This window comes from Dipodomys merriami, unplaced genomic scaffold (genome assembly GCF_024711535.1).
Source record: "Dipodomys merriami isolate MVZ:Mamm:240054 unplaced genomic scaffold, mDipMer1.0.p SCAF_26, whole genome shotgun sequence".
Taxonomy (NCBI): Eukaryota; Metazoa; Chordata; class Mammalia; order Rodentia; family Heteromyidae; genus Dipodomys; species Dipodomys merriami.
The window spans coordinates 9430191-9451523 of record NW_027204048.1 but is presented as its reverse complement, the minus strand read 5'-3'; the positions used below and the strand labels follow the sequence as shown (position 1 = coordinate 9451523).

At 40.6% G+C, this 21333-nt stretch overlaps 1 protein-coding gene across 1 annotated transcript in view; it reads right to left on the bottom strand.

Annotated features, from left to right (window-relative positions):
* Window positions 1-2773: 2773 nt before the first annotated feature.
* The window catches only part of Glis3 (GLIS family zinc finger 3), a 452494-nt gene continuing 433934 nt past the window's right edge, over window positions 2774-21333 (bottom strand). Inside the window, exons 10-11 of the mRNA XM_070035664.1 lie at window positions 7777-7959; window positions 2774-6757 (exon numbers count right to left, since the gene is read on the bottom strand). Of these exons, the coding sequence (XP_069891765.1) occupies window positions 6621-6757; window positions 7777-7959 (320 nt within the window). The 3' untranslated portion in view covers window positions 2774-6620. The remainder of the gene's footprint in view (window positions 6758-7776; window positions 7960-21333) is intronic.

Genomic DNA, 21333 nt, shown 5'->3' with positions numbered 1-21333 from the left:
TTTTCTGCTTTAAATCTGAATAGCAAACAGCACTGTCAGGAGACTATTGGGGTGTTTATCTGCTCCTTGGCTGCCTTGGGGAAAGGGGTGAACCATCAGACCTTTCAGGGCTCTGATTTTGCTACTAACTTTTCTCAATGGACCAAACCTGAGGCCTTCAACATGCCAAGTATCCACTCTACCACTGAGCTACACCTCTACCCCCTAAGTAGCATCTTTGATTCTCTTTCCCTGCAAGTTTTGAGGCAGTTCCAGCTTCTCAGAAGAGCCGTGCTTGAGGGAAAAAAATGAAGTCTCCCATTATTTATAACCTCTCAGCATTTCACAAGGAAAAGGTTGGCGATGGCTGCCAAGACCAGCAAATATTTGGTTAGCTTTGGAAAGACTGGGTGCTCATTTTCCAATTCTCACAGATTTCTCTATGCCCAGTTTCTTTTATTAAAAAAGTTAAACCCAAAGATAAAATCGAATGGCACTCCAGGCTTTTAAGTATTCATCTGTATCCCAGGGAGTAGAGCTTCGGATCTAAACAAAGAAAAGCTAAATCAATAGAACTCATGAATTTCCTCCAGGAACAGGACCCAATGTGGCAGAGCAAGCAAAAGAGACTCCTATCTGTGATTTTCTTTGAGTGGATGCTTACGGGAAGGGCTCAGAAATATTCTTTTCACGGAAGAAAGTCGGCAAACTGTGGTTCATGGGCCAAGTTCAGCCTGCTGTCTTGTTTTGTACAGCCTGTGAATTAAGAATTTTTCCTTTACCTTTTTAAATAGTTGGGAACAATTTTAAATGAATATTTTATGACATCTTAAAATGAGATGAAATTCAGATTTGCATCCATAAATAAGGTTTTCTTGGAACGCAGCCACGCCCATTTGTTTGCGTATTGTCAGCAGCTACTTTGGAACTACAGTAGCAGAGTTGAGTAGTAAAGACAAGAGATTAGATAGCCCTCAAAGCTTAAAATATGCACCATCTGGGTATTTCCAGAAGTTTGAAGGCCCAGGAGCAGACGATGATAGACGTGGCTCTATTATTTTGACTCAAATTATAAAATAGCTGGGCACTAGTGACTGCAGTCCTAGCTATTCAGGAGGCTGAGATCTGAGGATCGCAGTTCAAAGCCAGCCCTGGCACAAAAGTTCCTGTATGGCTATTATCTCCAATTGACCACTCAAAGATTGGAAGTGGATCTGAGGTTCCAAGTTGGTAGAGTGCTAGCCTTTAGCAAAAGGGCTCAGGGACAGCGCACAGGCCCTGAGCACAAGCCCCATGACCGACAAAAAAAAATCTATAAAATATATATGCACAGACAAACAATTATAAGCCAAACATCCAGGTCATCTAACACTTGAACTAAATCACTTTCTGTATCCCACAAGTTCAATTGTGTTCTCCTTTGACTAGCTGGGCCTCTCTGATACTATTTTCCTTGCTTTCCTTCTTTCTATTTCTACCATTTAAACTCTCCAATTAGATGCTGCTTGAAGTGTACACAAATAGAATATTACTGTAGATTCATTGCGTGTGTCTTTCTCTACATCATGTGAGGCTCAGCCTTGGGTTTTCATACATAGATGAGGCTGCAGTCCTTTCTTTGCCTGGCATTTCTTATGCCATTTAAAGCCAAGTTCAGTGATTCATTTTACTGTTTGTAAAGAGTTAGGTTGTTTTCAATTAGAAGCTACGTGAAGAACATTGCTAAGAATGTCTCATGTTGGGAGCCATCACCGACTTGAGTCTCTCAAGAGGAGCGGATTCTTTTTTTGGGGGGGTCCATAGTATGTAGACACCTGAAGTATTCCCATGATAAACTGTTCCCCAAAGAGGACTGGCCAAATTACATTGCCACCTGTGGTTATTTTAGGAGACTGAAGAGCTCTTCTGATCTTGTGAGACTACATTGTTTATACCTCACATACTAAGCAGTACCTGTTCTCTGTCCAGAGCTGGAAATCAGTGGCTCACACATAATTCTAGCCACTTAGGAGGCTGAGATTTGAGCATCAAGGTTCAAAGCCAGCCCAGGTAGACCAATCTTTGAGACTCATCTCTAGTTGGCTAACAAAAAGCAGTAAATGGAGGCATTGCTCAAGTAGTAGAGCACCAACTGTGAGTGGAAAGGTTGAATGAGAGCAAGGGGAAGGTCTCAGTTCAAGCCCCAATACAGGTACACATCCAGGTATGTAACATGTGTGCACATACATACACACACACGCATGCATGCAGACACCCATATAAAGTTTTCTAAGAATGCATCTTGAGATGGGTATAGTTAAATGTTCTGAGACAGGGACTGGCTTCCAACTCTTGACCTCCTGCCTGTCTGTGATGAAGTATCTTCCAAGTTTGTGTGCGCCTATGCTTGGCCAGCAGACCAGACAAGCTTGATGCCATCTTGACCACTCTGTGTCCCTAACTGGCACGGAAGGAGGTCACCTAGCATAAGAAAGGGGCCAGGTGACCTTCTAAAGATGGGACAGGGACACTAGGGAAGTGATGGATGACCTTCGCTCTCCTTCAAGGAATGAGTTCCTGGGAAGCTGGTGCTTCTCTCTGCAGTTTGAAGAAAACGGGGATGAAAGTGTCCCCCCCGCTTCCCAACCACCAGAGGCATTTCTGAAGTATGATGTAGTGCTACATAGAAAAGGCACCAATGAACCCCGGACCCTAGCACACATTTATCCAGTTTGTGAAGCGGATTAATAGAATAACCAATAAAATATGTATAAAAGCTTTAATTAAATGTGATGAAATAAAACTTCATGTTTTATTTATGGACACTCCCAACATGTAAAGGATTCAGGGAGACATTCATTTTTACTGCCATTTCGTCCTCATATCTATAATTAAATCCAGGCTGCAGCTCTGGCCCAAAGCAATGCGGCATTTTAAAGCTGGCCTTGGGCCCTCTCCCCTCCCCCATCTGCTTTTAATTATAATTACTATCCCCCAATACAGAGGAGGCTGATGACAAAACAAACCAAAATAAATGAAACACACAAACACAAACAATGGTCGTTGACATTGTGTTTTAAAGCAACGCATTGAAGGAGGATTTCAGGTGGGAGGGTGTATCCTCTATTTCCAGTTTTATTTGGTACCAAGTGCACAATCCCTTCATTTTATTTTTGACATTAAAAAAAAGGAACTTCATGAAACAAGACAAAATAACTTATGATTATATGAAACATAACTGTGACAAATCACAAAACTATACATATTAATAGAAAAAAGTGTACCTAATTCTTTAAAAGATTTATGACAACAAGCAGCAGATGTGCCTTGAGAGTTAAAATCAGCCCCATATCCAGTATGATATATGCAGCTCAATTCTCTACGTGAGTGTACAGAATTATGTACAAGAGCCTGTGTGATTTATGGAAAACAGATTTCCATTCCGCCTACCCCCACCCCAAGTGTTTTATGTCAGCAACATTACACAGGATACTTTGCTGTCTGTACAAAATAAATCTCTCATTTTTTTACACTCACCATTTCTCCAATAAGTTTGGTTTTTCTTTGCTTTCTTTTTTTTTGCTTTATTTAATCTGTGGCAATAACAATAGTAATAATAATAATAAACGATAATAACATCACTAACAAAAAGTGCCATTAAGAAATGCTGTTATAGTATGACATGATCAAAGAAAACACCAGTTAATGAGACAATACTTAAAGAGTTGCTATTCCCAATACTTCAAGGCAACTGAAAAGTCAAGGTTTTCTGGTTGGGAGTTGAATGGTCATCCCTGTTCAGAACTGGTATGAATGTAGTAGTGTGCTTGTCAGCTGATACTTTTAAAATAACTGAACACAACCAAAACACTATTATCCATGTAAACTATACTATGACTTACTACAGAACTTTTTTTTTTTTTCCATTTTAGGATCCGCTATGTAATTTGGGCGAGGATAAAGGAGATACTTCATAGTGCCAGTAAATAATTAAATAATAGCTAAATGCTGATCAGAGCTGAAACTGTAATTGTCATTTGGATGCTGTCCTGGTAGAGAATTAACCCAATGTAGCCAGTGAAATGTCTCTAGGCATACTGATATTTTCCCATGTATTAGAATAATTGCCCTTGGACGGTGTGTTTTCATAAGCACCAGTATTACTGTTGTTATTGTTTATGTATGTTTTTGTTTTCAAAGGGGAATCTGCACGTGTCATTTCCTAAAGCTACAAACTCAATCTTGCAGGAATCAGGAAACACTGAGAGGCCTGTGAGGAGTTCCACTTGGCCAGGTCCCCTGCACACACCTGACAATAGCCTGTATTGGCTGGGTCTGGAGACTCTGCTGAGAAAGGAGGTGCCAAAGGAACTGCTGTTAGGAGGCCCTCCTGGAGTCCCTTCCTGGTCAGCTAAAGCCACAAAGGAGCAGGGTTATTGTGAACGATCATCATGAGGCCAGAGTTGGTCTGCCATGGTTTCTAAATTTCAGCTTTTTGCTTTGTTCTCTTCACTCCCTCCCTTTTCTACTTCAAATTACATAGGGCCACAAGGCAGGTCTGACAACTCACCAATGAACCACACTTTGTGTTCCTTCTAAAAGTTTCAGGATGTAAGCATGGACAAATGCACTGCATGCTTTTCTTTGTAGGGTGTGTCAGCGCATACTGAGGGATGCTAGCAATTAAGCCATGTTAGCACGCACATATCCTCGCTTAGGCCATTTCATGCCTTCCACAAGTTCTTCGAGAAGAAGGGTGGTACTCTGTTTACAGCAGCCTGAGCACTCACCTGTGGACATCTTTTCCTAAGGCACAGAAAGTTTTTTATAAAGTGGGGATTCAAATTTTTGCAGAAATGAACATCTGCATGATAAGTGTTCAGAGAACAGAGCCCAATAGCAAGAGAAACTAGATCAATCAAGGGTGCTGTAAAACAAAATCCACACTTGGTTCTTGATTCTCCCCTTTTCTATGGTAGAATGAACAGAAAGCAAATCAGGGTACACATTTGTGATTTTAGAGTCAGGCTGGAAAGACATGTCTGTCAGGATATAAATTGTCACTGGACCCCAAGTCTCACCAAGCAGTGCTTGTCATGCTGAAGGCTGTCATTATTTCAGTTTGATAACTATTTCACTTTTCATTCAAAACACTTTAAAAAACTAAGAGAGTAAGAAACTGAAATATAAGCATACTAGAATGTCAGAATGGACCAGGTCATTGGGAGTTTCATAGCCTATGCACTGGGGTCTAGGATATTTTTTAAAATACTTTAGTAAAGTGTCACTGAAAATGACTTTCTGTTTAGGTCCTTATATAAAAAAATAGCCAATGGATCTGTTAAAAAATTCCCCAGGCCTTCAACTAGAGTTTCAGTGAAGGGTTGCCCTGTTTTAGCTCACTTTTTGTGAACCATCCCTTCTGGCTTCCCAAGAGTTGACAAACAGGATACCAGGAGTGTTAGGCAGGTTTGAATAACAGTTGAATAACAGAATACGAGAAAGATATGGAAAGAGGGAAGGGAAAAGTTGTGTGTGTGGGGAAAACAGGCAGTTGGAGGGGTACACTGAAGGAAACAAGCAAAGGAGTGCAAAGTAATGCAAGTAAGTGCAAAGTGAACACGCGTTGTCTGTGTGTCTGTGTTCATATCCCTGGCATTTCTCAGACAGAGCACCAGAGCACAGACAATGGAAGAACCCGTCGAAGGACAAAGTTTACAAGGTGAAGTTACTGACCAGACAATCCATGAGAGTTCCTGCTGTGTAGGGCACTGGGTGCAGGGTGTGTGTGTGTGTGTGTGTGTGTGTGTGTGTGTGTGTGCGTGTGTGTGCATGCATGTGTGAGTGGGTGTACACCCATTCCATTTCCCTCAGGGAGTGTTTGCTAACTACAAAACATTCCAGGTGTAGGGTCAAGAGAGAGTGACAGGTCTGGCAAAACAAATGTTAACTGAAAGGATTAAAATAATAATGATTTCCATCCAAAGAACAAACCTGTAAGTATTTTTTTGCTTGTTAAGGTAATGTAAATAACAAGTATTTGTTGTTCCAGCAACATAGGTTGCTGGAAGACGAAACTTCATTTTGCCGTTGGAGAAATACTGAGGAGCAATTGGCTAGCGCTGAAGCTATTCAAAGACCCGAGGGAATCCCAGGGCATTTCTCCAATTGGAGACCGCAATAGGCTTTGGATGTAGATTTTCCTGGTTGGGTCTGGCTTTCCATCGTGCGGCTGAGATGGAGAACCTTGGGCGAGGCCGCTCACTGTGCCACAGGTAACAGGGCTGTCCTTCCCTCTTTGGAATTTTCAGCAAGGGTTATTCCCAAACTCTTCCCATGCAGACATTGTTTCGCTGATGTCTTTTGAGGGATGACAGCCAGGAAGTTACAGGTATCCCGTAGAGAGTGACTCTACATTCCCTTTGAAAAAAGTCCTGCTGGTGACCTTGCCCAGCAAACTGAGAGAGGAAAAAGGAGCAAGTGCAAACTTCCTGCCAAGCTAGTTCTGATCACCCTCGTCCTGCATGCCAGACACGGTGACCCCTCTGCTCTGCACATTGGGTTGACATAATTGCTTCACTCGATCTGTGAGAACATGAAAACAAAAGACCAGAAATCACCACTAAAAGGCTCTGGATATGCAGTAGAGGCCATGGAAGTGTTTAGCCCTCCGTGTAGACAGAGGAGAGCTGGCTAGGGCAGCGGTCCACAGCGCTGATCTGTAGGAATGTCGTATCTTCAGGCCCACTGCGAAGAGATTCCCCAAAGAGGCTGGAGGAACTTGAAGGTAAATCATACACTGGAAGAGAAAGAGCACAGAAGTCAGTAACTCAACCGTGCAACCCAGGGCAAGTGTGCAGAGCAGCATACTAGGTATTGTCTGCAGGCTTGGAACTTCAATCATGTCTCTGTCCTTAAGGAACTTAGGTAAGAAGGTCGACTTGCAAGTAGCTGGCTAAATCATGACGACCTTGCACAAAATATGGACTTCGCAGAAGTAAAAGGGAACATTCTAAAGAAACAGGAAGCGGAAATCATAAAGTTGACTCATAAAAGAGAACGGGATGCTGGAGCTGGTGGCTCATACCTGTAATCCTAGCTACTCCAGAGGCTGAGATCTGAGAATCGCAGTTCAAAGCCAGCCCAGGCAGGACAGTTCATGAGACTCTTAGCTCCAATTAACCACCGGAAAACTGGAAGTGGAGCTATGGCTCAAAGTGGTAGAGTACTAGCCTTGAGAAAAAGTGCTCAGGGACAATGCCCAGGCCATGAGTCCAAGCCCCACAACAGACCAAACAACAATGACACTAACAAAGTAAAAACTACAACAACCCCAAACCAAGAGAACAGGATGTAGAGATAGGGAAAGAATATTCCAGAAGGATGCTGGAGGAGGAGGCATATATGGGGCTGGGGTGGGGTTCAGGCTGCATACGGTCAGAAGAGTTTGTAAGAAAAATATGTACATGCAGGTCTGCAGAGTTTGATCGGGTCTAAGTCAGACCTGAGAGGAGAATCCTGTGCTGCAGACACAGTTTTTAATTATCTATTTAGGAAAGTAGGACATTTTATTCCTTGTTTTTGAAAGGCAATGCTCAGTGTGGGAAGGCAACAAAATTATAGATGAAGGAACTTTAGGGAAACTTTTTGAAAGGTATTTCCCCAGTCTAGGGGAGCAATAATGGCCCCCAAATAGGCTAGGTTGGGAACTGGAGTCCTATTTTAGGAGCAGATGTGGTGAAGACTAGTCTAGGCCAGTCACCCGGAAACCCACTAGCCTGTCAGCCTGAGTTTCTACGTCACCGATTCCCAACGTACCTGTAATGCCAGAATGAGTGGAGAAGGCTCTGTGGAAAACATCGAAACCAGCCTGGCCCATGGTTGTAGGGCCCAAGCAGTCCTCGAAGGATGGTATCACACTGCAGGAGCTGCTGGGCGGAGCAGTTCTCTGGTGTTCAGTGTAATGTGGTGGGCAGAATGTCTGCAGCTGGCCATAGAATCCTGAAATTGGAGCACAGTCTTGAGCTACTTCATGTACAACCCTACCAACCCAACTACTACCTTATTCAGTATGGATTTATGTTAACAAAATATCTCCAACTCTTAGGCAAATATATTCGGTTCCCTTTTAGGGACTGCATGCTGTCCCTAAGCTTTTTGCTCAAGGCTAACATTCTACCATTTGAGCCACAGCTCTACTTCTAGCTTTTTTTTTTTTTCTGGTTAATGGGAGGTAAGAGTCTCGTGGACTTTGCTGCCTAGGCTGGCTTCAAATCCCAATCCTTGGATCTCAGCCACCTGAGTAGCTGGGATTACAGGCATGAGCTATAGAGACCTGCCTGGCTTTTAGACTATTTTCAAGCAAGCACTTGAGATGCGTTACTTGGTCTGAAGCCCAGGAGTGATTTCAAGCTTGATGGCTTTATAGTGATTTTAGTTTGTACTCTAGGAACCAAAGCAAAAGCTCTTCTAACCTTCTTTGAGCTCTTCTGAGAGTCTTGGTCCCTGAATGACTTCATCTTTAGGAAACCATCCTATCTCAAAGCCTCTCATAGGTTTTTCATGCAACATCTTTTTCCTTTATTCTGTTTCCATGTTTGACAAAACTGACCTAACCAAAAATGTCCAGTACAAATCTATCCATCCATCTTTCCAGCCAATACATTCATCGTATTAGTATCTTTCTCATTAATTTTAAATAGATATCTCTTATTTCCTAGTTGGATGTAACCTTCTTCCTTAGTCTTTGTGGTAACTGGGAATTCTCCAAGTGAATATGTAAAATAATTAAGAAATAAGAAGAAAATATTTTCAATACTCAAAATCAATCATCAATCTTTTAATAATCTTCTTCCATCTATCCTGTTCAATTTTTTTCTCATTCAATGAAATTTGCCTTTTTATCTTATGGGATACTTTTATGTGATCTTCCACATCTCCCACAATTCTGTAACTTGTCCTGCTTTTTTTCCCTTCTTGCTTCATGATAAATTTAAATCAGTGGAGTACGTTCTTGGAGTATAATGTGCTATACAATGATGAAGCCAGGCACTGGGGACTTATGCCTGTAATCCTCACTACACAGGAGGCTGAGATCTGAGGATCAACAATTCAAAGACAGCTTAAGCCGGAAAGTCTGTGAGACTCCTTATCTCCATTTAACCAGCAAAAAAGCCAGACATGCAGATGTAGCTCAAGTGGCAGGGTGCCAGTCTTGAATGAAAAAAATCCAGGGAGAACCTGAGGCCCTGAGTTCAAGTCCAGTTTCTTTTAGTTTTCTCTCTATACATATATGTATAATGTATGAAAAAAAATATATATGATTTGTTGATTGCACACTTTATTGGAGGAGAAACACGACTGGTTCCTAATGCTACTTTTCATTGTTTTCTCGACTAGAGAATGTGAATGGCATTGTGTGCTTGGCCAGGCCATTGTGCAGATTAAACTAGTCATCCAATAAGGAAGTTTATTTCTAACATTCTGAAGTGCTTTCAGAACTAAACATCCTGATATCACTCTTCTGTTTTTGATTGGGAAAACAAAGGGAATTGATAGAGGAAGTACCCCAGGATTGATTCCTTCCACAAACACTGGACGCAGAATTCATTTATGGACTTTGTTCCTGTCTACCTTTCTTCACTAGACCTGCCTCTTAAGATTGTTAGGCTTTGTGCCTGGTTAAGAAAATCTGAGCCACCTGTCAGCATGCAGGGGAGGTGCTATTTGGGTTGTTTTTAGCTTTCTAAGTAAAAGCAGAGTACAGTGACTCATCCAGCATACTGTGCTTTTCGTTCAGCATCAAAACCTGAGGGTAGCCCAATAATACTTAGATCACCCCTAGCTAGGAGGGCTGTTTTACAGTTACCATGAGCACTATTAATGATTTTATGTTTAACTGTGCATAAGCCTGTAATGACACAGCTGACCCTCTAGAAGCTTATGATCCAAGATATAAATCAAATGAAAACTCATGTACAAGGCACATTCACAGAAGAGAGCAGTAACAATAGCATTCATAGACAATAGTATATTGTCTACTATACAGCAGTAACAGAAATATCCACGTAAGGTTTGGGGAAAGAAGAATGATTGTTGCATTAGGAGTATAGGAGGCAGAAGGAAAACAATGGATTCTACTCTTTCAGTTTCCTAAAGGCACAACCTCAAAAGACAGACAAGAAAAAGACCCCCACACTGGTAATTCATAAATACTTGCATCAATGATCAATCAGTATGAATGAACTAACCATCCTCAACCTCCCAAAGAAATAAAAATCAAACAATAATAGAATGTCATCTTCTTTCTACTGAATTAGCAAAGATTTTAGAAAAATCATTCTTAATGCTAAAGTGTGAAAAGTGAAGAAAATAATTCTATGTTATGTCACGGAACTTGTGAAAAGTTACATATATATATATATGTATATATATATATGTATATACTAATGCTTTTAGAAAACCATTTGACACTCTGTTTAGATCTAAAGTGTTTATTTGCTTGGATTCAAATTTTTACTTCTGAGAAAGTACCGTTAAAGCACATTTTAAAGAACTCAAGGAATTCTGCATAGAGCACTAATGATCATTAATGAACTGGAGGCCCAAAACAGACAACTATCAGAGAATGATGACGCAAGGGGTAAAACACCTAAGAAATGCAAATATTGAGTGGCTATTGAAATACTATTTATAAGGCACATTTAATAGCATGGAAAAGTCACTATTAAGCTCACTTCAATTATTTTATCTAAAAAATTAGCATAAATTAATTACATAAAGGGGCTTCATTGTGATACAGGTAACAGCTATACAAGGTACTTTGATCAAATTCTCTCCATCTATGTTACTCTTTAACCCTCTCCCTTTCCCCTCCATCTTCTGCTCTATAATCTTCTTTTCTTTTCTTTTTCTTATCTGAGTTCAGTATCAGGATAATATTGGCTTCATGAGTATTGGAGAGTTCCTTCTTTTCCTATTATTGGGAATAGTTTAAGAAGTATTGGTACCAGTTTTTCCTTTAAGGGCTTCATAGAATTTAGCAGTTAACCCATCCAGTCAGCGCTTTTGGGGAGACTTGTTGCTAACAATCTCATTGTTCTTACAGGTCTGATCAAGCAGTTGATAGTCTTTTGGGTCAAATTAGGCAGATCATTTGAATCTAAAAATGTCTCCATTTCTTATACATTTTCCAGTATACTATAAGTTTTGAAAGTATTTCCTATAGTCCTCTGAATTTCAATGGTAGTTTTTTCTAGTATCCTCTTTCTCACTTCTACCTTTGTCACTGTTTTATCTTTTCCATCTTTCTTTTGGTTAATGTGGCTAAGGTTTTGTCATTCTTATGAATTTTTTCAAAAACTCATCTTTTTGTTGTGTTGATTCTTTGTATTGTTAGTCTAGATTTCATTAATATTTCATCATTTATTATTTCATTAATAATTTCACAATTTCTTTTCTGCCTACTGACTTGGAGTTTGGCTTTTTCCTGGTTTTCTAAGAGGTTAAGAGGAATCACTGACTTACTTATTTAACAGTTCTGATTTCTTAACGCAGGTGCTCATAGTTCTAAACTTTCCTTTTACCACTGCTTTTGCAGTTTCTCAAATATTCTGGTAAGCTGTATTTTAATTTTCACTAGGATTTTTCATTTTTCTCTTTATTTGATGACTCACTTGTCATTCAGCCAATCTTCATGTGATTTAATTGTCACTGTGATTTTTTATTTCTAGCTTTACTTCATTATTATTTATAGTCTGTATTCCATGCTGATATCTAACAATAATTCCATACTGTTCTCTAATAAGGTGCCAGTGGCTCACAGGCTGTAATCCTAGCTATTAAAGAAGCTAAGATCTGGGGAATGGCGAACTAGCACACGCATAACAGTTTGTTAGATTCGACTTCCAAATTAACCAGCAAAAGCCATGCTTGAGGTATGGCTCAAGTGATAGAGCATTAGCTAGGCAAACAAGAAGACCTGAATTCAAACTTCAGCATGAATGTACATGCATACCCACTCACTCACACACACAGCATGTTATACTGTAAGAGAATGAAAAATAAACAAACAGAACATTCTGGAACATTCCTGGTCCTTCAGAGACCTATGTGTATTGCTTGCCTGTGGTTCCCAGATCCTGTAATAACTGCCACATATCCTGACTTGACCCAGTGGGGGTCCCAAACAGCAACAAGTCTGAGTGCTTTGAGTAACATAAATCAGTGTGGTTTGAGTAATCACTTGGCACTGAAATGAAGATCTAGGGTCTAACCAGTGCCATCTTGGCCACATGGTGGATGATAGAGAATGGGGTTGACCTGGTGCCATCTTGTCTTATGGTAGAGGCAGGGAAGTTCCATCCCTCAGGCGGTGAGCATGCCTGACTTCTTAGAGGCAGGGTGGGGACTTAGAGGATAGGTTACTGGACCTGTCAGTCCTGTACCTTGAATGTACCTCTTGAGTTTCCTGTGACCCTGCTCCCGACCTTGACTCTATTTAGGCTGGGACCAGCTCAGGAGCCATTATGCCAGGCCTCATTTCTCCTGGCTCTCCTCTGGCCACATGATGTGCCACTTCAGTTCTCCATTGAAGTTGATCTAGTTTGTGGGTATTGCTTTCCTGCTCTTTCTTCCTTCTCCTACTCTCATGGCTCAGTTTTCTAACAGTGTTAAGAATATTCAAGGGGCTATAAGGTCTTTAGGACAGGAGTCCAGATGCAGACTTCCAATTTGACCTCTCAAGATGTGGCTTCTCTATTTCTCACAACTAGAGAATGACCTGGATTTGGAGGATCTGGTAGCCAGGCACATTGCAAATATGGTCCACAAACTAGGAGGAAAGTATTACTATGGTCTATTAGAATGTAGTCTTTTCATTCAACAAAAAAGAAAGTATTTGCTGTCTATTATCTCTGCCCTGGCTCTATTCAAAATTGTCACCCATCAATTACTGGGGAGTATACCACAATGTAAAATTACCCTTCCAAGAAGAGAAGATATTAGTCACCGAACTTTCATGACTCTCCAAATATAGGAATGTTAATCACTCAGGTACAATGACATTTAGAAACAGTCACTGGCCCTTCCATGAAAACCAATTCATTCTCTTTCCTATCTTTTCTCTTGTTTCTGAGACTGAGTGCAAGTGTCTGGATCTAAGGGAGGAAAGCAAAGTAGTTTATAATTCCTGCCTTTAGATGAAATGAGAATCTGTTAAAACCAAGATGGCCCCAAAGGCCTGCAGTGATTCTCACAACCAACCCAAGTATAGCAAATTGTCATAAAATTCCTTTCTCCAAAGTTGCCAGTTAAAGAAGACGCCAAATACACTGACATGTGGATGGTTGTGATCACTGAAATCAAAGCATCTCACATATTCTTTCGCAGCACCATTTCCGTAAAACTAACGAACATTTTAAGAAGAAAATCCCATTAGCATCTTGCCACATACAAACTAGGAGAGCCCTAGCTCATTTGCTGTATTCCAGAGGTTGGATTTCATGTAGAAAATTTGGGAAGAAGTTGACTTCTTGGACCCAACACAAAATGAGGCAAGATGTTAACACATTTTGTGAGCATGAAACCTAAGGGTAACGGAAAGGCTAGCCAATCTGTCATTTCACCAGGCAGTGATGGTTATCAAACACTGGTTCCAGTATGGCAGACACCAAAGAAATAGAAAGATTGTTCCTTGAGGACTGCTAATGTAGCTGGATTGAGGACATAAACATTTATTAATAACCAATGAATAAATCTTAGCTGTCACCTTTCATTTCAGTATCACTCACTTTAATTTTACAAGCTATTTTTCCTCCAAGGGTGGAAGAAGGGAGGAATTTGAAAATAATCTCGTTCTACCTAAATTACAACTCTGAAGACAGGAAAACCATTTTTGTGAGTCTCAATTTCAGGAAAGTTTTCACTCTTTCTAAAACCAAATTTTGCATTTCTTCTTGGGGCTAATTACAACAACTAGGAAATGTAGCCTAATATAAACTGGGAGAGTAAAAATTGTTTTTATTTCCACAGACTGGAAATGGTCAAATATACACATTCAAAACTGAAGTTCTAGATATGAATACATACCTATACAAATACATGTTTGTATCCTATTTTCTCCTCTAATACTGTCTCTGAGGTTTTTTTTTTAAGTATATCACTAAAATTTATTCCTAAAAGCTTTTTTTTAACTTTTCAATATACAGTCACTTAATGTCTTTTGATAATGGGTGAAATGAAGAATTCAAGGTCACTCTTGCCTACCTGATAGATTAAACCCCATGCACCTGGATGTTGATTTTCTTCCCAAGTGAAATTGATGTTATAGGAGAATGGAATTGCAGAACTAAATACAGTAAAGAAAGGTGGTCTCTAGGGCAGTGCTACCAACAGAACATTCCAGTTCTTTATCTGTGCTGTAGCTGTAGAGGCTAACAGAACCAAAGGGACTAATCTGTACACTTTATTTTAATTAATTTCAACTTAAACAGCTATACATGGCTGCTGACTACTGTATGGCACAGGCAAACTATATGCCAATCTGAATTCCCAGGTTTAGCAGACATTTCAGGAAGGTTTCTGATTAAATTCCTGAAAGAAAAACACATGATCCATTAAGAGTTTAAATAAAGGTCAGAAAAATTTATTTCAGACTCTGGACCTTCAAGAGAAGGAAGTCCATCAAAATATTACAACTATATCCATTCCTTAGTAATACTTGACTTTCCCCCCAAGGAATGAGTATAAATAGATCTGTAAATAAATAATGCTTACTCAATCCCTGACTCTCAAGAGGGTGAATACTGCTCTAGACTACTCTTTCAGGGCAGTTCAATTTTCCCAACAGAACTCCAGTTATTTGGGGAAGCAACAGCAGGGAAAGGAAATGTATGCCATCTACTTCTGTGCTTTAGATTGTGGCCACATTCACAGTGCACACTGGGAGTGATAACACAGATTCTTTTCCATTCTTTAGACCAGGTGAGTCAAGTGTCAGAGTAGGCTCTGCCCAAATATGGACACACATGAACGGAGCCTAATACCACCACTCAATGCCATGAAAAAGTGCTAGGTCATGATGTGCAAAGTCTCATGCTCTGTTATGGTACTACTGGAGGACAATCACTCAACCCTGGGTACCAATAAGAGTGCTGAACAGCTAACTCCAAGGACTGAGGAGGACCTTTCCTTGTATCTGGTTCCTCTGGAACTATATGATGACCTCCCACGGGTCACACAACCCACATGTGGCAAACAAAGCACCTTGCAGATAGTAAGATGTCCCCACAGATTTTGACCTCGCCAAGCTCAGAGTCTTTCATGAAGCGACTCAGAAGTCATACTGATCAGAACTGTTCCCGAGGACTTTCAGATACCTGCAGTTGAGAGAACCACTGAACACAGAACGTGTTTAGATTGCCTTAATTCTAGCATCCACACCATAGTTTTCCAGCTACTTCCAAAAGTTCAAGTCAGTTGTTCCAGACATTAATTGATTGATTGATTGATTGTAGTGCTAGGGATCGAACCTAGCACATTCTAAGCAAAGGATCTCCCAATGAGCTCGATCTCCAGCCCTAGACAGTTGAGTGAGGTGTGTGCTTGTCAGTGCTACTATTATGTTTTTGTAAAATGGGTGTTTTATTAGGATCTTCTTGTCAGGTTACCACAAAGATGAAAGAAGATTAAAAGGGTTCATCCAATGTACAAAGGCTGAGCAAGGTGCCCGACACACAATTTACACTTGATGTTTCATTTGTCTTTTTCTGTTCTTCCAATAACACACACTTTGCAGTCTCAATGTTTTCTTTCGTTTAACAAATACTTAGTAAGAATTTTTACAGCAGTGAAAAATAACAACCATGAGCACTTCTATGGCTTCTTAAAACTTACATTTTAGTGGAAGAAAAACAATAATCAGCACAGATGAGGAATTATAATAATATAATGTCATGATACCTAGAAAAATAAAAAGGACATTTTCTCGAAGGACCATACAGAGAAGCGCTTCTCTTCTGCACAGTGAAGTAAAGACAGGAAGTAAGAAAAACAACAACAAATAAAGAGGTTTGGTTATGTTTGGCCTTCTTTTACCCTATCCCCACAATGGCAAGTATAATTCGGTGGCACCTGCACGACTCAGCTAAAGACCAACGCTTATGGAGAGCACATCCTGCAGGTGGTACTGAACAGTTCATGCCTGGGTAGAATAAGCAACACCAGTAGCAGGGGTTGTGCTGGAAGGCCCTCCATTCTTTGATGAAATGGCTGAATGTCAGGGAAGGAAGATGCATATATTTAGGAGCTTTATAGCTCTGGATTTTCTTGGGAGACTGTAATTTTGTAGGCTGCCTTAGGAGGTGTAGTATTTTTGGTCTTTGTCACATAACTGCTGCATAGGTAGAAACATGGATATGTCCACATGATGAGCAGGTGGGGTCAAATCAGAGACCGTGGCATAAATAGGAAATGTGTGACTTTCTTTGGTTCTTTTGACATTTTTTTCTTCATTGGCCAGTTCTGGGGCTTGAACTCAGGACCTGAGCACTGTCCCTGAGCTTCTTTTGCTCAAGGCTAGCACTTTACCACTTTGAACTACACTTTACCACTTTGAACTACACTTTACCACTTTGAACTACATCATCACTTCTGGCTTTTTCTGCTTATGTGGAACTGAAAAATGGAACCCAGGGCTTCATGCGTGCTCAGCAAGCACTCTACCACTAAGCCACATTCCCAGCCTCTCTTTGATTTCTTCTTCCCCAGGACTCTCTTGGTTTTTCCCTTTCTCTCTGGGGACCTTGGAGCTGCTCTCTTTGAGAGATATTTGTATACTTTTTGATGTAACCAAAGTCTAGGGGGAAAAAGGGATTATAGGGAGCCCCCTTAATGTTCCACATAATTTTTCCATGAATAAAATAACGGCTCTAAAAAATAAAGTTCTAGAAGTCGGTGAATTTGTACTGCCATCCTAGTGTTTGCCTCCACTTTTCTCTAGTGAAATGTGTGATCCATCAAAGCAGGACCTTGTCCCCCGTGCTCACTGTTGTGTCCCTGGTTACATAGAAAAACACCTGGTAAAGACTGGAGCCAGTATGTAGAAGGCACTCCATAAACACCTGAATGAACACAGGCCAGGGAAGTCTTGGCTCCTTTAATCACCAAGTGAATGACAGGTAGGCTACATCACTGCATTTCATCACTTTCACAGTACACCACTTTCCCTGCACATCACTGCGTTTCAATAAAAGACTTGCAGCTTCCAATTCACTGTCCACTACTCTAACTCATCCTTGGAGAACCTTCCTGCTGTGGACAGCCTTTGGTTTCACTACCATTGGGATGAAGTGTCAGAGAACAGAACAAAGAAAGGTTTGAGGAAGCCTGGGATTCTGTTGCGTGGTGAACTAATGGCATGAAAAAGTAGAGGAGAAAGGCAACAACAAGAGTCTTAGAAGGACAACCTTTGCTAGCAATATCCCTCTACATGCTCAGAGATGGGAGGCTTACTGTTTCATTCCCAATGAGGAGAATCTTTCCTCCCAAGGTTTGCCATTACTACCACCAGATCAGAATCATCCCATCTACCCACACAAAAAGGAGTGTCTAAACTCACAAATTTGGATATTTCACAATGCTTTTTTTTGAAAAGTGATGCAAACTATGTTCCCATTTCATAGACTAAGAGCTGGAAGTAGAGAAACCATTAGAAATGTTGCCTTTAAAAACCAATACTTGGTTGATAAAGTACCATGCAAAACTAATTCTGCAGTGATACTAGACACTGTGTTAGAAATGAACTATACAACTTGGGTTGGGGGGAGGAGGTCAGGAGGGAAAAAACTGGGGAAAAATGAGGGAGGGAGTGATACTGTTCAAAAGAAATGGGCTGGGAAGATGGTTCAGTGGTAGAGCGCTTGCCTTGCATGCCTGAGGCCCTGGGTTCAATTCCTCAGCACCACATAAGCAAAAAGAAAAAAGCCGGAAGTGGTGCTGTGACTCCAGTGGTAGAGTGCTAGCCTTGAGCTAAAGAGCTGAGGGACAGTGCCCAGGCCCAGAGTTTAGGCACCATGACTGGACTCCCCCCCCCAAAAAAAAGAAATACAAGGTACACAATACCTGACGAATGTAACTATAACTCCTCTGTAAATCACCTTTACAGTAAAATTTTTAAAAAAAGAAAACAAAAGAAGCATAAGAGAGCTAATTTTTACTTCATGTCATTGGAATAAAAAGATAGAACAACATCCTTACCTCTGTTGTTAAGAGAAAAGTAAAGTATGTTTAAAATCAAAACTAGCCAATTACCTTACCTATATAAACACAATAAAGGTTAACTTTTGCTTTTAAAAAAGAAAAAGAAAAGTCATCTAATCACTTAAGCATTCCTCATCAGCCAGATAAGTGGCATTATTTGTGATTCCAGCCTTTACCTTAACAACAATGGGCAAAATAAGTAAAACAACAATCATATAATCAGTTAAGTCTAGAAGTTTCTCAATGACAATTAACCTGCACTGGGATTTTTGTGAACTATTTTAGCCAATGTTTTACCAGTCCCTTGGAATTCTGTTGTAAGGAAGGAAAAGATCTAATAAGTAATTTGCTTAGACACAAGAATCATTCTACATGTTTGACATTGAAAATCTTAGTTATGATGCCGTTTTAATTGCTCTTAGTGCAGAGAGAGAGAGAGAGAGAGAGAGAGAGAGAGAGAGAGAGAGAGAGAGAGAGAGAGAGAGAGAGAGAGAGAGAGAGAGAGAACAAAACAACTTACTTAAATACAATAGCTACCAAGTCTGAAAACCAGGAGTCAAATTTTGGCCTATTTGTTCACATAGTTCATGAAGACTAAAAGGCTCAGTGACCAAATGAATTTAAACACAATTTTGTCGCTTTTATTGATGTCCCTTTAGGCCAAATTTCAGTCAAGGTTATTTATATTTATATTGGGTCCACGTCTTAGAAAGAATACTATTAGATTAAAGATACTGAGTGAGTGGATAAAATTGATCATCAATCAATCACCTAATTACTAAAAACTCTAAAACCTCAAATGAGTTAAAGCAGACATTTTAGGAGTTTCTTATGGCCACCTTTCTTCTTAGTCACTGATTTATTTCTATGCATTGTATGAAAAATTTGGGTCTGATTTAGATTCAAATCCAACTGCATCTGAAGAGCCTGTTAACCAAATTGCTTGTCTTTAGGCAAATTTTTTCCTTCACAAGTCTCACATTCTTTGAAAACAATACTTAATTTTATAAGGTTGTGAGAAGTATGCACAGGGTATATTTATGACATTCCCTGGCACTTGACTAGGCCACAATAAAAGGAGCAATTCTGTTCCAATGAGCTGAGTGTAGAGGTTTCAGCATGTAACGTAAGAAGTTCTGCAGCAATTTCTCTCATGTAACTTACTGCCCTGAAGTCTAAGAATGATGCTACTTGTGTGTGTGTGTGTGTGTGTGTGTGTGTGTGTGTGTGTGTGTGTGTGACTGTCAGTAATGAGGCTTGAACTCAGAGCCTGGGGATTGTCACTTAGCCCTTTTGCTCAAGGCTGGCACCCTACCACTGAGGCCACAGCTTCATTTCCTTTTAGAAGTGAATTGGACGTAAGAGCCACTTAGACTTGCCTGGGGTGGGGAGGGGATGGGCTAGCTTTGAGCTGTGATCCTCAGATTCACCCCTCTGAGTAGCTAGGATTACAGATGTGAGCCCTGGATGCTAAGCAATGCTACTCTTCTTTTTATTTCCAGTCCTGGAGAGCTTGAACTCAGGGGCTGGGTGCTGTCCCTGAGCTCTTTTGCTCAAGGCTAGTGTTCTACCACTCTGAGCCACAGCGCCACTTCTGGTTTTTGAGTGGTTAATTGGAGATAAGAGTTTCACTGGGACTTTTCAGTCCAGGCTGGCTTTGAATTGTGATCTTCAGATCTCAGCTTATGAGCAGCTAGGATTATAGGTGTGAGCCATTGGTGCCCAGCTGGCAATGCTACTCTTAATAGTAACATCTCCATAATCTGGTTATCATTTCTGCCTTCTCTCCTAGCCTTGGAAGTCAATACCATGCAGATCTTTATTTGAGCTAGAGCTCCAGTAAGCTTCCTTCCTGGAAGAGGTAGAGAAACTAACTCTTCATTTTCATACGCAGTCTATAAATGGGGAAGCTACAGGCACAGCACACAGACTGTGTTAGGAAGACAGATTTGTCTTCAGGCTGAGAACTGAACCAGCTTGCAAAGCACTGAAGCTATTTACAACTGACATTTAAAGCAGCTACTGTACTAAGAAAGAGGAAAATAATGGAAATAACAACTCTCCCAACTCCACTTGCGCACACTGATACTGAAGAAACCCCATGAGAGCGGTTCTGAAGTTGCTCTTTGGAGCAACTGCCTAGTGCCTAGATGCTGGACAGAGGAGCTACTGCATGAGCAAAGTCCACACCTGGCTATAAGAAGGAGGGTCATTAATATCTGACTCGTGTTGCCAGCATGCAGGCCACAAGGACCTACGCTCTCCACTTGTGTCCCACAGCCTTGATCACCATCAGCCAACACTATGGCCTTCAGGCTCACCTATAGTTCTGGGGGTGGTGGGTTTTCTACCTGTAAAGGGATCAGATTAAAAGGATGAGGCTAGGCAGATTGTGCTGTTAAAACCAGACAATACAGAAGAGAAGGCAAAACAGAGGGAAAAGGAAGGCATGTGTTAAAACAACACACTTGGCTAAAAACTGTAATCAGTTTTCATTTAAATACTCCAAATCACTTCAGACCCTAGTAACATGGTGGCCTATGGCTCTAAGTCCCCAGAATGATAAGTTGCCAAAGGAAACTAATTGCAACTTGTCTCAGTAATTACCATGGGTGGGTATCTACAGCTATATTAAAGTGGTTCAGTGAATCCTGACGGTGAGAATGCACATTTTTCAAATTACATAAAATAAGAGATTCACAAAATATCAAAGTCCAAAGGAGCCTGAGATAGATTTGAAAGCCAGCTTTGTTCTTTCTTCACTAGCTGTGTGGCCTTGAGGAATGTATGGGCTATCTGAGCCTCTGATTCCCTATTTACATGAGGAGAATAATGTTCGTATAGCAACCGAATTCTCAAAGTGGGGAACAAATGGAAGTGATTCGGTGTCCAGGAAACTCGAGAGTTGTTTTTCATACTCTATGATCTATCTGCTAACTACATCTAAAGATTCGTAAATTCTGGAGATAAGCAAGGCCAGTGATGAAGAGCAGAGGCGTTGGACATTCTGTATCAGATGGTAAAGTGAACTTGACACTTCGCTACTGCTACTGGTTAAGGTTGAGGAGAATGGACTGGTAATGTTTCCATGAATGGTGACCACTATTAGGTGTCTTT